Source organism: Phodopus roborovskii, unplaced genomic scaffold, assembly GCF_943737965.1.
Source record: "Phodopus roborovskii unplaced genomic scaffold, PHOROB, whole genome shotgun sequence".
In the NCBI taxonomy this organism is placed as follows: domain Eukaryota; kingdom Metazoa; phylum Chordata; class Mammalia; order Rodentia; family Cricetidae; genus Phodopus; species Phodopus roborovskii.
The window spans coordinates 4,858,322-4,874,442 of record NW_026126549.1 but is presented as its reverse complement, the minus strand read 5'-3'; the positions used below and the strand labels follow the sequence as shown (position 1 = coordinate 4,874,442).

Genomic DNA, 16,121 nt, shown 5'->3' with positions numbered 1-16,121 from the left:
ACAAACCCTAAATAGACATCCAGATATTGTTCTAAGAAAAAATGTTTTCAAGCTATTATAATTACACTAGAAATTTAAATAAAAATAAATTCAAATACCTGAAAATGATCTTAATGAACAAATAAGAAATTTCAACAGGCTGGCTTCAAACTCACACAGATCGACCTGCTTCTGCCTCCAGAGCTAGGATTAAATGCATGCACACCCAGAAAAATATTTATAAAAAATTAAAACCATTAAGAAGATTAACTGAGTATTTTTAAAATTATAATAGACACACTAACTAGAAAGATCATTTGTGAAAGTTAGTTCAGTAACAAATGCCTAATCAAAAGATGATACAGAGAAATGATTGGGGGTGGGAAGCCAGAAACAGAACTCTAAGACACGAACAGGCAGAACCCAAAAGAGCAACAAGTTCATAGGGGCACAAAATTTAGTAGCCAAGCTTTCCCAAATTTGTTTTAAAACACCAATTTTTAATTCTAAAAGTCTCCACCAATGCCCAGAAGGTCAAACACAAAGACAAAGGCCCTGGGCTAACGATGCTAGGTGTTTTAAAAAAGATAAAGAGGCAGTTCCTACAGGCCAAGCAGTCATGAGATTCATCTGGGGCTGCCCACACTTCTTGGTGCTGAAAGGTGTAACTGTTTCTTTGTTCTGTTCCTTTATTTTAGATTCTGGCCAGAACTGAAGTGTGTTTTCAATGGTACTTGGGCTCTTTACTCTTCCTTTAAAAGTGCCTTCCCATCTAACCTATCTGACCTCTGAACCTGCCTGCTCAAATGACATGGATCTTTTCATTCTCTTCTCCATTCTCTTCCTCCAAGCAGCTGCTGAGATTTACAGTTTGCCTAGCCTGGGATGTTTAGAACAAAGCAACCTCCAATAACACTATCCTCAAACTTCAAAATTAGGTAGTTTTTCCATGAATACAAAGCACTCTTTATAAAGTTTATACAAAGAGATTTGCCCCTACAATAAAATTACACATTTAAAGGAAAAATAAGGCTTATTTATCCTTTTAAAAAGTCATGTCAAAACAAAACTAAAATACACTACCTTCAGTGTTAAAACAGCAAGCTAACACTACTACAGTCACAATTAAGCTACAAGCCATTCCTCCTATCTACACTATTCTGAGCAATAGTGGATTGAGTAAAATTTCTGTCACCACCACCTAATTTGCTTGTGTACCGTCCATATCCACAAAACAGGTATAACTTGATTACCTAAATTACTGTCGCACATACACACATGATTTCAGGAGAAAATGTACACTCCAGTGTGACTGTAGTAAAACACATACCTTGGATTAAACTTTGCTTCTTCCATCATTTTTTTGAAATCTTCCTTGGCTTGCATTATTTTGTTTTTCTTTTCCCTGCGTTCTTCCTCTGCTCTGGTCTTGACATACTGATCAAACACCTATCACAAAAATAAATAAATAAATGAATGAATCTGATAACAATCTTTCTAGTAGAAAATTACAAAGTCTCCATCCAAACTGTAATAGGAATCATATACTAAGTATAGATAATTAACAGACTTATCTCCCTAAAGTCTCCCTTTAAAGCTTCACCAAAAGAGTACACAACTATATGGCTCTCCACTTAGCATTCCAGAACAAAAGAGAAACAAAGTAAGCCCTATATTTTAGAATTTTCTCCCAATGGTATAGAATATATTTCAGAGACATACAAGCTAAACCACAGTCCTCTGGAATAGGCAGCAACAGAGTCCATAATTTAATTCTATATCACTACCTAAATCTATTCTACATTATTTTCCCCTACTTAGTAATGTACAACCAGATGTCTTAACTGAAATTTAAATGTCTGGCTCTATAATGCTTTGCGTGAACGGTCGTACTCATTGCTTTACATATTGTCTATGATGCTTCTACACTAAAATAACAAGTTAGAGTTGCAAATGGATCACAAAACCCCACATATTATCTGACCCTTAAGAAGTATGCTGATCCCTGTTTAAAGGAGTGTCTGTCTTGAGACAACATGATTTCTGAATGCAGCATGCCAGACAAAATGCCAGTGAAGCACAGCTCTCTGTATGGGGGCTGGGTTACTCCTACCTCAATTAACCAAATCTAAATAATCTCTCACAACCATGCCCAGAGGCTTGTCTTCGTGGATGATTCTAGATTCTGTCAAATTGACAATTTAACCATAACCAGTGCATCTTTGTAGAAGTCTCACATCATGGGAGCCCACCCAGAGGTCAAGCTGTTTTGGTGCTTCACTCTTTAACCATAAGGCAAGAGTTCAAAGGCATCTTTTAGGACTCTGTCAAGAAACAAAGTTCAAAAGAAAAGGAAAAAAGCAATCTATGAAACTAACTATAAAAAGAAAACCTTAAAAAAAAAATCTTAGAAATTGATAAGGGAACAAGTAAAATTTGAACTTAAAAAGTTGGCTGACAATGGTGAGGAAAAGTCCATTTAAAAACAAAAATCCAGAGAAAAGACCAGGAATTTCAGGATGAGGGCTGAGGATTTAGTTCAGTGGCAGAGCAGCTGCCTGACACATGGGAGGCCAGGGCTTCAATACCCAGTACCACAAAAGAAAGGGGAAGGAGAAGAGGACAAGGTGCAATGGAGACACTGGGGATGAACCCAGAACCCAGAAAAGTAAATTCCCTGTTCAAAAACAAAACAAACTTGGAGAACCTGTGGATGGAAAGCCCATGTACCACACAGAGAACCTAGTACTATCATTTTGCTAAACATGCACAGTGTCAAATGCCCTTCTGAACATTTATATCTATACTTACAATTTACTCAAGCTTTCGGCCCTCATCACAGAGCCTTCTTTCTGCAGCAGATGGTTATCAATTAATAGACTCACAACTGATCAAAGTGTAGAGAATGAGTAGGTCTAGAGTACTCAGTCCTAAATGAGACGTGTAGAGAATGAGTAGGTCTAGAGTACTCAGTCCTAAATAAGACACCTATCTGTGTATCACAATCCTCCCCAGATGGCACAAGGAACACTATAGAAGAGGGAGTGGACTACTGTTAAAGCAGATGTTGAGGAGGAGCCTTAGAGGCTATGCCTGAAAAAGACCCATATTAAGATCAACCTAGTACAAAGTCCAGCACAGAAGAGAGGAAGGACTAGAGTAGTTCCATAAAGATGAAGACTTTAGCAATTAAAGATTGCTCAGTAGAAAGGCCATAGGGTTGCCTGTGATCCAGTGAATGACCTATAACCACACATATAATAGCTCTGACCTGGACTCAGTGGGCTATGAAAATAGGACATGAAGATAGGAAGGAGTTGTGGCAGGGAAGGGTCTGGGAGAAGCTGGCGACTGACATGATATTACATCACATACATGTATGAAAATCTCAGAAAATAACAATAGCAACAACAAAAGTATTGGAAGAGAATTTCCAAGAACTGAAAGAGAGGAATTTCCATATTGCACAATGTAATCTTCTACTCAAACATCTCTCACTGGAACATCAGATCACAAAGGATTAAGAAAGAATTTACATACTTATAGGGCCTAGGGGAAATCAACAAAATAATGGGTAACACTACCCATTATTTAAAAGTATCTCTGAACATTAAAAGTAAAGCAAAATCCTTAAGAAAAATACTTAGCCAGCCATACAATGCCAAAGAAAGGCCCCAACAAGGCTTCCTCAAATATGTAAAATTCAGTAAGTTATCAACAGCCCCTCCCCATGTCTTTATAAGCTAAAAAAGGGATGAAAACGGGGCGGGGGGGAGTACAACAAAACCAACCTCTGACTGGGGACAATAGAGATAGAGGGACCACAATTCCAGATCCTATCTTAAATGTAAGCACCATGGATGAACTCAATAGCAGAACACTTGCTCAGCACATACAATATTGGACTTTATTCACAGTACTATCCCAACCAAAGCCAAACAAAAACCTCATGAGAGCCAATAGCTGACATCTCCCCAATTCTACCAAAAGAGAAAAAAGACCTTCCAGATGATGGTGAGAGTTGTCATTACTGAAGGTGACAGCCATAAAGCAGGTGAATTCAGAAAGCTGTAGGGGAAATGTCTCACTCCAGCATCAGAACGTCTATAAATGCATACCAGCATGTCTATATAAGATAAACAGAAAATGTTTCCTAAAATGCCTCTCTACATGCCAGTCTACACACAGCAACCAGCAACTAAAGAGAACTGAAACTTGTAGATTACCTTATCCTGCCAGATATAGACAATACTCCTTAAGGAAAGCCTCCCTTCTACTACCTCCCCAATCACACAAATATTAGATGATATATTAAAGGTAATGTCTTTCCTTGAAGCTGGAACATAAACTCAGGATTACCACAACAGCCTCTATGAACTTTTTTTTAGGTACTGGAAAGAATTGTATATCTTCAACTTTAAGACTGTCCAGACAATGTATGTCTCTCTTTGGGTCCTCCTTGTCTCCTACCTTTTCTGGTGATGTGAATTGTAGGCTGCTGATCCTTTGCTCTATGTCTAAAATCCATATATAAGCGAGTACATACCATGTTTGTCTTTTTGTGACTGGGTTACCTCACTCAGGATGGTTTCGAATTTAAATAGAAAAAGAAAAAAAATTGTCCAGACTAATGTTATGAATTACTTACTGAGATGTACATCATAAAAAATAAGGGTTCCTTTATGCATACAAATCTCTCATTCCTATCATGCTGTCCAATATACTTGGTTCCATGTCCTCTATTTTAAGCCATCATTTTCTTTTAATATCCACTCATGAATGCAACAGTTACAATGAGAGTGAATGAGTTTTAAAAATAATTCCTAGCTAAGTTCCTTTATAAACACAAACCAAAACTACATTAGAAAAGGACTATACCACTTGACCTTTAAGGTAGTTTCTGGGATGCTGGTAACATTTCTTGATCTTGGTAACTTTCATACATACATTTTCATCTTGTAAATATTCACTCATCATTTTTGCTTTTCTATGTGTACCTTTTTCTTCATAAAATACATTTATGGGGCTGAAGGGATGGCTCCACCAATAAAGTACAAGCATGAATATCTCAGTTCAGATTCTCAGCACCCACAGCCAGAAACAATGGTGTGCATCTGTATCTCAGCACTGGTGGGAGGGAGGGGGCAGACACAAAAGGATCCATAAAATATGCTGGCCAGCCAGTCTAGAGAAATCAATAAGCTCCAAGTTCAATGTGAGATTGTCAAAACTAAGATGGACAGTGAGGAAGACACCCAACATTGACCTCTAATCACCACTTGCAGACGCATGCACTCACAAGCACAGAACACCTACAAAAATATGTACGAGTTTACTAAAACATGAGACTATATAATTATCATATCAAAAAGGCCTAGATGCACAACATAAATAATCATGCTGGTAATGTAATCATAACAGTCAATCTTCTAAAATTCTGAATTATATACATTAAAATAACTCATCCAAATGTTAGTAATTATCTACACCAGAGCCTAAAATCCTGCACAGAAAGTCTGTTCTGTGAAAGCACTATTTTACAATTTGTCACAACATATAATAAACATTTCTAACCCTTTAGGATACCTTTCATCCAAAACAAGATTAAAGACAAACCATAAGCTAAAACATGTGGTTAAAACTCAAGGATGCAATTTTAGATTAAGACATTAAGTTGAAATTGTTTAAGTCAAAGCAAAAAACTCGGTCAGGAAAGTATGATATGCAAATGTTTAATAAGCACCTATTTGCTTTATCTTTTATTTTTTATTCACATGCAAATAATAAAAGGAAGGACTTAAGACACATATGTGTATACTTGAATGCCAAATATGAATTTTTCTTTCCTCTTACTACACTACAGTTTTAAGATAATTTTCTTAGAAGGCATAGATCTCCACACAGAGGCTCTGTCTGAAACAGTATTCTCACTGTTTTAGTGCAACTCTAAGAAGGAGCTCAAACTCTACCAACTTGCAACACTGCCAAAGTTGAAGAACTTAAGTTCTAAAATGGTTTCACTCACACAGAAATTTTAACACTTAATAGCATAAAAACATGCCACAAAATGTTAAGTCTTCTAGGGTTTTTAGAATAGGCACTGATCTAGACACCATACAGTACAAGGAACAAAACTGCTCCTCTTACAGAGCTAACATCCTACAGGAGAGGGAAACATGATTCATAATTTATTTTTCATTTGTACGTACATATATGTGTCTATCTGTGGAGTATGTGCATGGCCATGTATACCACAGCAAGTATATGAAGGTCAGAAAACAACCTGCAGGAACTGGATCTCTTCTACCATGTGGGTTTGTGAACCAAACTCAGGTCAGATATGTCAGAGGTTCCTTTATATGCTAAGCCACCTTGCCAGCTCAAATCCATTAATTTCAGGTAATTAAAACTATCAGTGCTATTCAAAAACCACAAAAGGTAAAGAGGGAATGTTAATATAGACTGGCAAAGGAACTAACAAACACCAATCATGCTACTTTATTCAAAAGTGGCTATAAGATACACAAAAGAACTCCAGGAAATATATAAAAATGACCACATGTAAAACATTCCATGTCAAAAGTCTGTGAAATATGCACTGGACAATTGTAAAAATAGCAACTTAACTTTCCTCTTAAACCTTAAATTACTCTGGCTGTGTAGAAAAACTTGACTATGAAAGAAATAGAAGACTAATAAAAAAAGAAAGGAAGGGGGTTACTGAAGAGAAAATAAGGAGGGTTACAAGAGTCAATCTTAGTGACTTAAATTAGGGAAAATTATGAGTGAGTGGCTAGGCTACAGACTGTTGTGGATGTAGATTCACTGAATAGAAACAGGGGAAGTAAAAGCTCAAGATCATGGCTATAATCCCAGCACTTGGAAACTACAGCAGGAGCATCTAGTTCATGGCCAGATCACTGTTTAGACTTTGTCTAAAAACAAGTCAAAACAAAACAAAAGGCCAAGGCTAGCTCACAAACTTTGATGAAGCCATTGTATGAAATGAGAATGATGTGATCACATGTGAATAGTCAAAACAGTTTAAAGCAAATTACTTCAAAACGAAATAGCTACAAAGCTTAAAATGCAGACACTACAAATAATTCTTCATTAATGTTCACAAGTAGATAGATCTGCATGCAAAATAACAACTACAGAGAATTATTCCAACTATTAAAATACAAATATTCAAAATGAATAGCACTGTTACCAAAAGAAACTTCCCAACTTAAGTGTACTATGAAGAGGTGACTCAAATACTCACCATTTTACAAGACACCACTGTCTGGATGGTTTAGGTAATTTAATATTTATATAAACTACAAGTGTGCAATGCTTTGTAGCAAGAAGCAATTACCATTAGGTGATACTCCCCAAATCATCATGGGAATGGCAATTAGCAACAAGGTGACTTCATGATACTCTAGTTCAGCAGAAACCTTGAAGAGACCACTATTTCCCCTAAACTTATGAGATAAGCACTTTAACACACTAAGCACTACACTTCCCACTATTTATACACTTACACTGACAAGTTGGCACACTGGCTAAAAAGAAAATGAACAGTGATCATGTCTGCAGGCAATTATAGATGGGTGTTTTGATTGTTTTTTTCTTTTTGTTTTTTTTTTTTGAGGGTTTCTCAGTCTAACAGTGGTTGCTATTCTGTAACTTGCTATGTAGTCCAGGCTGACCTCCAACTCAAAAAGATCTGCCTGCCTCTGCCTCCCAAGTGCCATGTTTCTCTTTTTTTAAACTGTATTTTGCTATTTTCTTCTCTAAATTTGCATCATTTGTACAATCTGATAAATGCATTAGAAAAACCTTTAAAACCACCACAGACACAACTTTATTAAGTGTGTATGAGGCACAAGGATAACATGCTCATATGAAAAAAAAGTAGCAAAAATCTTATATCTGACGCGAAAAAGCCTCCACACTGATCCATAATGACGAAGCACTAAGATGCAAAAGTGTGTTGTGAAGTACTGCTAAGAAAAAAAAAACAAATGGCAGCTTCAACATTATGCTGTTGCCAAATGTGCTGGTATGTGCTGTAACTCCAGCACAAGAGAGAAGAGGCAAAAAAGGAACTGAGAGGCCAGCCAGCTTCTGTCTGAAGACTTAAATATTAAATTTCATTTAAATAAGTTTTCACTATTACATTTCCTTTTACCTGTTTTCTTTCTTTAGGGTTGAGAAGCAAGTACCGAGGGTCAAATACTATCTTGTGCAACTCCTTCTCCCACGTTGAAAAAGCAGACACCTTTAAAATAAAAAAGAAAGCATTGCCTCATAATTAAAGTACTCTAATACCAGAAAGGTCATAATTTTGCTTGAAATCTACAGGGTATCTGTTTATAAAGGAGACATTAAAACCAAAGTGAAGTTTCCATCACTAATAAATGATAAGCAGTAGGAGGCTAGCAACAGCAAATTTCCACATTAATTGGCTCTGACCATTTCTTTGTTATTAAGAAATAACACACTTCATTGCTCATTAAAATAACTACTACTGTGTGACATTTTAAACTTAGTACATCAGAAAAGGCCTTGAAGATTTGCATTTTGATTTCATACACTTAATTGCAATCTTATAAGCAATATTGTGATTTAAAATAGAATAGTTTACTTATTCATACAAACACATTTGAGAATTCAACTAAATTTTCTTTTTCATTTAAGCTTCAATATCATAAAATGTCAGTTCTTTCACCAAAAGCCACTCTGAAGATATTGGAAGAATCATATATACCTTACCTATCCGAAGTAGTCCGCAACTCTGTAATGTTAATACTCATACATGTTACCAAAATTATATGACCCCACAAATGTTAAATTAAATGCTATTCTTACTTAAGGGCAGTAAAATGCCACTTAGTTTAACATAATATAAGGCAAGGCAAAGGCCGCATCAAAATATGTACAGTAATTTAACAGGTTCCCTTAGCCTTCCCACCCCCATTTAATGAGCACTAACCTTAGATTTGACCTTTTAGCAAGACATATTTATATTACTTATATAAAACAGAAATATCTCCCCCAAAGATTGTTTTCTGACCCCTCTTTCTAGCAGCATGTCCTTGAACTGCTTCATTCGAGCCTCCAGAGGGACAATGGCCCTTTCTCGGGCAGCTTTAATTTCAGCTTCCATGGCAGCTTCTTTCTCTGAATCAATGTCTTTATTATCATCTCTCCTATAAAAAAAATAAATCATAAGGTGATATTAATACAAATCTTACTAAGTTCTTAAAATCAGGACTTTAAAGCACTACTAAGCAGCATTTTTGACAAAATAAATCATCTTGAGATCTCAAATTAAATAGCATAACTTTCAGTCTAATAATAATAAAATTACAATGTATTTCTAACGTTACAATGGCTATACTGGTTAAAAAAAAATTAATGTACTGTCTCTCTCACTCCAGCTCCTAAGAAAGGTGAACTAAAAAGAAAATAGCTTTTCAGGCATTGCTTGCAAAACTATGTTAGAATTAAATAGAACAGAATATATTTCTAGTTCTTGATACAATATAGAAAAAGTTAGTACTTCCCAAAATATTATAAATTCATAAAATATTTTAAAATCTATTAAGAGTGATAGTCTATTGATAAAAAGTCTTAATAATTTCAAATATTTAAGAATAAAAATAAAAGTATCTTCTATCTTGGCCAAGTATATGTCTGAGATAAACATCTTACCTACCAGACATTTTTATTACTCACTCTCTGGGTGTCAAACTGAAATTTAAGTTGAAGGGCAGGTCACAGAGAGCAACAAGGGCACAGGAGTAGTTAGGTGGGAGGGAGCAGTAGGAAATAAAATGGTTCACCAACGTTTAACTTACTTCTTGTTTATCCAAAAATGCACTTCAGGGCTAAGGTCAGGCCTATACTTGTGTGTACACAAGGAGATTGTAAGTACGAAATCAGTTCACCTCTCAAAACATATGCACTATGAAAAAGGCCTATATTTGTATAACTAATCCAAAAAATAAAACCAATGTACTCAAATGTATTTGAACAGATCTTCCTTCTTAAATATGATCTGCTAAGCACATTAAAAAAATAAAATTTGTTCATATTCCCTACACAAGTTACTGCAAATTCAAACACATGCTATAGGAGATCCAAACATGCTATAGGTAGCTACAAAGACTAACTAACAATGACAGGTAATTAGCATTTGGAAATTAAGAAAATCCATGACCTACAAGAACTTAGCAAGCTAGTCTGTGACCTAAGACATGCACAAGATAAACAGGTAAAGCAATTTGCCAAGCAATATACCTCCTTACTTTACTGAAGAACTATTTAAATAGTTAAAGGAATTCAAAGATAGCAAAGAAATATAATAAAAACCTTTACAGAGTTACACTAAATGCCACAATATAAACTATCACTATCCAGCTCAATAAAATAAGTAAAAGGAAAACTAAGCCAGGAAAAATAGGCTTTTAGCTTTGTACCTAAATAGAGAAGCTCGGGCAATCCACATAAAGGGCTTCTTTGACATTCTCCTGATAAAAGCAGTTAAAAACCTTACAGAGATGTCTATAAGAACAAACAATTAAAAACAACCTAAAAGTTTAACATCACAGAAATATCTAAAATTATGGTACATAAACAGAATGAATACAATCATTTACAATAATTAAAACAAATGTCTTACTCTACAATTTTTAAAAAGAGCATAAAATTAGATAACCACAACTAGTCAAATTATGGTAATTCTCTTTAATAAGACCTTAATGTAACATTGTTGCCAATAAACAAACACTTATTTAAAAGGAACCACTCTTTTACAGGAGTTATTCTACTCATCTTGTCATAATCGGGCGACAGTCAATCTGTCCTTTATCAATCTGAACTAACCAGTCCCTAATAATGACCTCAAACTTTCTTATTTGCTGCAAAATAGTAATCCCATTACATATACCCTCCACTCCAACTTCACTCCCACCCCTAAAAGTAACATCACATTTTTGCTGCACCAATACTACAAAGCTCTACCAATGTCTCTCACAGTATTTTCTAACTACTGAGTCCATTCCCCACCAGGGAATCATGACCAGTCTCTAGGAACAAGGAGAGGGTGTCCATTTTTATGACATCCCTTAAACGGTGTTGTGTATAGGTTGAAATAAGAGATATTTTACTTCTTAATAACATCTTGACCTACAAAAGCCTATAGAAAATTAATCAATGAATTCCACAATGTCAGCTAGCTTCATAATATCTATTTGTATAAACAAGTATTCTAAGCTAACAACAAACAGACACCAGGTCTACACTACAAAACGAAGGCAATTTTATCTACTGTTTCCTAATCACACAACCACTACACATTACCCCCAATCACAAGCTGATAACCTCATCAAGTCTACACTGTGAATCTACCTGGATATGCGGTAGCTATGTATTACTTACTTCCGTTTTTTTGCTTTAATGGGCTCATCTTCATTCATTTCTTCCATTAATTCTTGTTCTTCTTTAACTATAAGATAAAAGTTAGTTAAAAACCTGAATAAACATAAGCAGGCAACTACTGAATTTTCAGCCACTGATTCTTCTGCAAATGACTATCAGAACATTCACTTTAACACATGAAAAACAGCTGCCATTTACAGTCATTTCACTCACTTGCACTCATCGAGAACTGCCACTTTTGGATGGACAGCATTGTTGGAGCCGGGTGTCCTAGCAAAGACATTTCAAACAGTTATCAACAGTTGCACGCACACATTCACAAGCTTTAAAAATATTCACACGTTTAAAAAAAAAAAAGGAATACAAAAGCACCTTTTTATCAAACAACTAAGCCAAGTAAGACAATTCTACACTTTTATTTATCCTTTCTTTTAATGTTTCCTGCCTGGCCCTTAACTTAAAAATGTTCAAGTAAAACTTCCAGTTTGAACAAATAAATAAAAATACCAATTCATAATTCATAGAACTTCTTGGGGATGTATATTATCCAATAAATCTGACTCAAATATAAAGAAAATATTCCCCCCCCAAAAAACCCAAATTGCATATTTTCTTGGCATCATCCACTACTATGATTTTTAATATCACCACCATGTCTATAAACATTGCTGAAGCTGAAAAGAAAATGGCACCAAGCACCAGCTAGGCAGTTACACTGATCTGTAAAGCACTTCAGAACACAAATGCCAGAGATATATTTCCATGTAAAGTTCTTGACCACTTTAAAGGCCATATCAGGATTTGTTACATTAGAATTATTAAATGATTTACCATGTTTCTACATTATTTAATTAATAAGTTCCATAAAAACAAACTGAATAAAACACTCTGAATAAATATAAGGGCAATTTTCCACTAAGAAATACATAACAAACCAGGCAGTGGTGGTGCAAGTCTTTAATCCCAGCACTCAGGAAGCAGAGGTAGGCGGATCACCATGAGTTCGAAGCCAGCCTGGTCTACAGAACAAGTTCCACAACAGCCAGGGTTACACAGAGAAACATAAATGTTTGAACCCATATTCTGAAATACTATCAGAACAGGAAGTAGATTTTTAAAACTCTAATAAGAGACAAGGATTTCTATATTCAAGAAAGAAGCTTTCATCTAGTTCAATGATTTGTGGGGAGATAACAGGATCTTAGTATGTGTATAGCCTTTGGCTTGTCTGGAAGTAACTCTGTGGACTATTCTGGCTGGATCTCAGAGACCCACCTTCCTCTGCCTCCCACGTATATGCGTATCACCAAACCCCACAGGATTAATTTTTTATATTTTTTATAAAAGTCTGCATATTAGTCTATAAAATTTTAATAAAATATTCTGCATAGTTTGATTACTACAAAATATATCACTAGTAACTTAAAGAGGTGAAAGGCTAAGTTGTGTTTCAGTGGCATTAATACATTCCAAGTCAACAGCAACAGTTCCAACATCTCAAACTAACTGAAAACCTTATCTAAATTCTTTACATTTTTCACATTCCTTATTGTATTAAACCAGAACAGCTGTCTATTATTAAAAATTAAATATTCTAAATGGTCTTTATACTTTCTACCCAAGAGTAGAAAGGGATTAAATTCAGAGGGTGAATTACTAATTTAAAACTTACTTAGCTTCTTCATGTCTTCCAATCCTTTTTTATGAGGGGGCTCTTGAATAATTTTGTCAACGTCTGCCCTTCCAATCAAATCATCAGGTCGATCCCACATAGAAAGACGAGTGGTGGGATTGTAAAAGAAGACCCGCTCATCACCAGTCCAAACAACACACCTAAAGATTAAGATAAAATACCATTTTCCTGTGTTACAAAAATGCAATATGATGGCTATTTCTTTTAATGTTAACTCTATTCTGCAGGCAAAAGGTCACACAAATAGTAAGAAAAGGAAAGAAAAGGAAAGGTCCTAAGTAATAATGGTTTTCATATGGCTTTCAGAACAAAAGAGAGCCGAGTAGCTACAGAAATGCTAATTTGTGGTCAGAGTTTAAAATGCTTAGGAACTGAATTCAGCACACCCAATCTGACAACGCTAAATTTTAAACTATTTGGAAGTTCAAAGGCAACAAAAACATTATAACAACTCTATAGCTTAAAAAGCAAACCATAGTAACCAACATATCAAATGCAAGCATGATCTAATTAGACTACACTAAAACCCCATAAACCATGGCAGTCCACTCATCCTGCTTTTACAATTAGAAAACTCAAGCAATAACAAAGCACAAGTGTATGAAAGGATTTATATAAATTTAATATTAAGTATATAAAAATACAATGAGTCAAAATTTACAGAGGCAACTATAAGGAAGTAAATAGCCATTTCCAGCCCTTTACAACTTCTGGTCTGATGATAGCTCCCATTGCAGCAGACAGCTAAAAGTCCAAAGGAAGCCAGGTGTTCTCTCTGACCATACAATCAAAAATTAACATCAAAAATTTGAGCTTGTGCTAAAAGTGACCTAGATGTTGAAATAATCAAAGATTCCAAAATGACATCAAGTAAAGAAAAAACATATCTGAAATTAATGAAAAGATGGCAATTTTCAGAATAGACATAGGAACAATTTAAAAGATAAACAGGAAATGTATTAACTGAAACTGGGGCTGGAGAGATGGCTCAGCAATTAAGAGGACTGACTGCTCCTCCAGAGGACCTGGTTCAATTACCAGCACCACATGCAGTTCACATTATAAATCCTTTTTCAGTGAATTCAATGCCTCCTCTGGCCTCCCTCAGTACTACACACATGGTGCATAGACTTCCATGAAGGCAAAATATCCACACACATAAAATACTTCCAAAGGCTTATATAATGGACAGACATTTCTCAATTTGCTGTATGAGGTGTAAGCTCAGTAAACCCCATATAAAATAACTTCAAGAAAACCTAGCCTAGACAAAAAAAGGACCAGCTGTAAATAAAAAATAAAGGACAAAAATCATGATAGCAACGAGAGATGGAGGAGAGGAATGACAAAAATTGTATGAGGCAACCTTATTCCTTACCAAGAGCTGCACAAACCAAAATACAGAGGAACATATTTAAGGTTCTGGAAAAAGAATTACCAACCAGAACTTCATATCCTGCAGAACCAAAAGAGGCAAATATTTTTCAGAAGAAAATCTAAGAGGTTCCAACCCAGAAGACCAGCCTGACAAGAGTATTCTCCATTCTGAGAACTCAAAACCTGCAATGAGGAAGACGTCAAAAATGGTCTATATAAAAAAATCATTTTCAGCCGGGCCAGTGGTGGTGCACACCTTTAATCCCAGCACTGGAGAGGCAGAGGTAGACAGATCTCTGTGACTTTGAGGGCCAGCCTGGTCTACAGAGCAAGTTCTAGAACAGGCTCCAAAGCAATACAGAGAAACCCTGTCTTGAAAAAATTTTTCTTCTTAAGTTCTTTGAATTCCACCTGCCTGTTGGCATTTTAATGCACACAGCAGTTATGTGTATGATAACTAAGACATAAGTCAGTGTGTACCCAGCAGCAGGGTTTATACATACAAAGTACATTCACTTTAAACAGAATGTGAAGGTGTTAGGTAGAGGTACTATAATTCCTGAAGTAACAACTGATAACAAGAGATGTCCTCAAAAAGCCAATAAATTAAATAGAATACTAAAGAAATTAAATAGAAATTGAGAGAATAGAAGAACACATTAGAAAAGACAAACAGTAAATAATTATATCCCAAACTTAACACTATTAAAACTTATATTAACTGTTAAGTTTCAACATGCCAATAAAAGCAAGGCCTGACAGAGTAGATAAAAATATGACATCATAAGCTGTTTATATAAAACCATTGTAAATCCCAGCACAGGGTCTGGCAGTTCCTAGCATAGTTCCAGGACGACTGGGGCTACACAGAGAAACCCTGTCTCAAAAAACAAAAAAGAAAAAAAAAAAATCTATCTATACACACACACCATAATAAACAGAAAAATCAAGCTGGGTGTGGTGGTTTAAGCAGCACTTAGGCTTAAGTCTCAAACCCTGGGACAAATGGCCAAGGAGCCTATTTAACATATCAAAACACATCTGCCACCAGGTTCTCTTAGCATCCTGCAGTCCCTACCTGTTAGTTAAGGTATACTGGGATACCCTGCACCTATCTTAAACTTCTCCAGCCCAGAATCTGGGCTGCCCTTCCCTATATAATCGGGCCATTTTGGTTATACCTGGCTTTTCCATCTACCCTTTATCCTCCTGATTTCAAACTAACCATCTCCTCAGATCTACTTCAGCCAGCACAGCAAAGAGGTGCAGGGTATCTTTCTGGACTCAGTAAACTGGAGAAATGCTGGCCTCATGATAAGACAACAATGACTATGAGTGTCAGACATTCCTGCCTGTAAAATATGTCTGATAGATACATAAAAGTTTCAAATAGGCACTCTGACAGCAAACTAGAGCCTGACACACTCTAGGCCTACAGAACCAGAAGAGTGTGCCAGACAGCCAAGTGGGTAAATAACAGCCTATCTAGGTTAAAGGCAACCAGAAACAGAGGTATAGGATCAGGTAGAATTGAAAGATATATCAAACTTAGAAGAAATCTACACGAATAAATTAATAAAAGCCATTTACAGGATCAAAGGGCATGAACATCTCAGACAACTCATAAAGCTTCAGAATA

The 16,121-nt window shown here is 35.7% G+C and overlaps 1 protein-coding gene across 7 annotated transcripts in view; it reads right to left on the bottom strand.

The window, feature by feature from the left end:
• The window catches only part of Tcerg1 (transcription elongation regulator 1), a 53,143-nt gene that overhangs the window by 13,866 nt on the left and 23,156 nt on the right, over nucleotides 1-16,121 (bottom strand). For 5 of the 7 annotated variants that reach the window (XR_007835551.1, XM_051200839.1, XM_051200841.1 and 2 more), the window contains 7 exons: nucleotides 13,085-13,245; nucleotides 11,626-11,682; nucleotides 11,413-11,479; nucleotides 10,452-10,502; nucleotides 9,044-9,179; nucleotides 8,159-8,248; nucleotides 1,310-1,428 (listed from right to left, as the gene is read on the bottom strand). Coding sequence is in view for 6 of the 7 variants with exons in the window: in XM_051200839.1 (XP_051056796.1) it covers nucleotides 1,310-1,428; nucleotides 8,159-8,248; nucleotides 9,044-9,179; nucleotides 10,452-10,502; nucleotides 11,413-11,479; nucleotides 11,626-11,682; nucleotides 13,085-13,245 (681 nt within the window). In the remaining variant the exon portion in view is untranslated. The remainder of the gene's footprint in view (nucleotides 1-1,309; nucleotides 1,429-8,158; nucleotides 8,249-9,043; nucleotides 9,180-10,451; nucleotides 10,503-11,412; nucleotides 11,480-11,625; nucleotides 11,683-13,084; nucleotides 13,246-16,121) is intronic. The other 2 variants (XM_051200840.1, XM_051200843.1) reach the window with 1 other exon arrangement.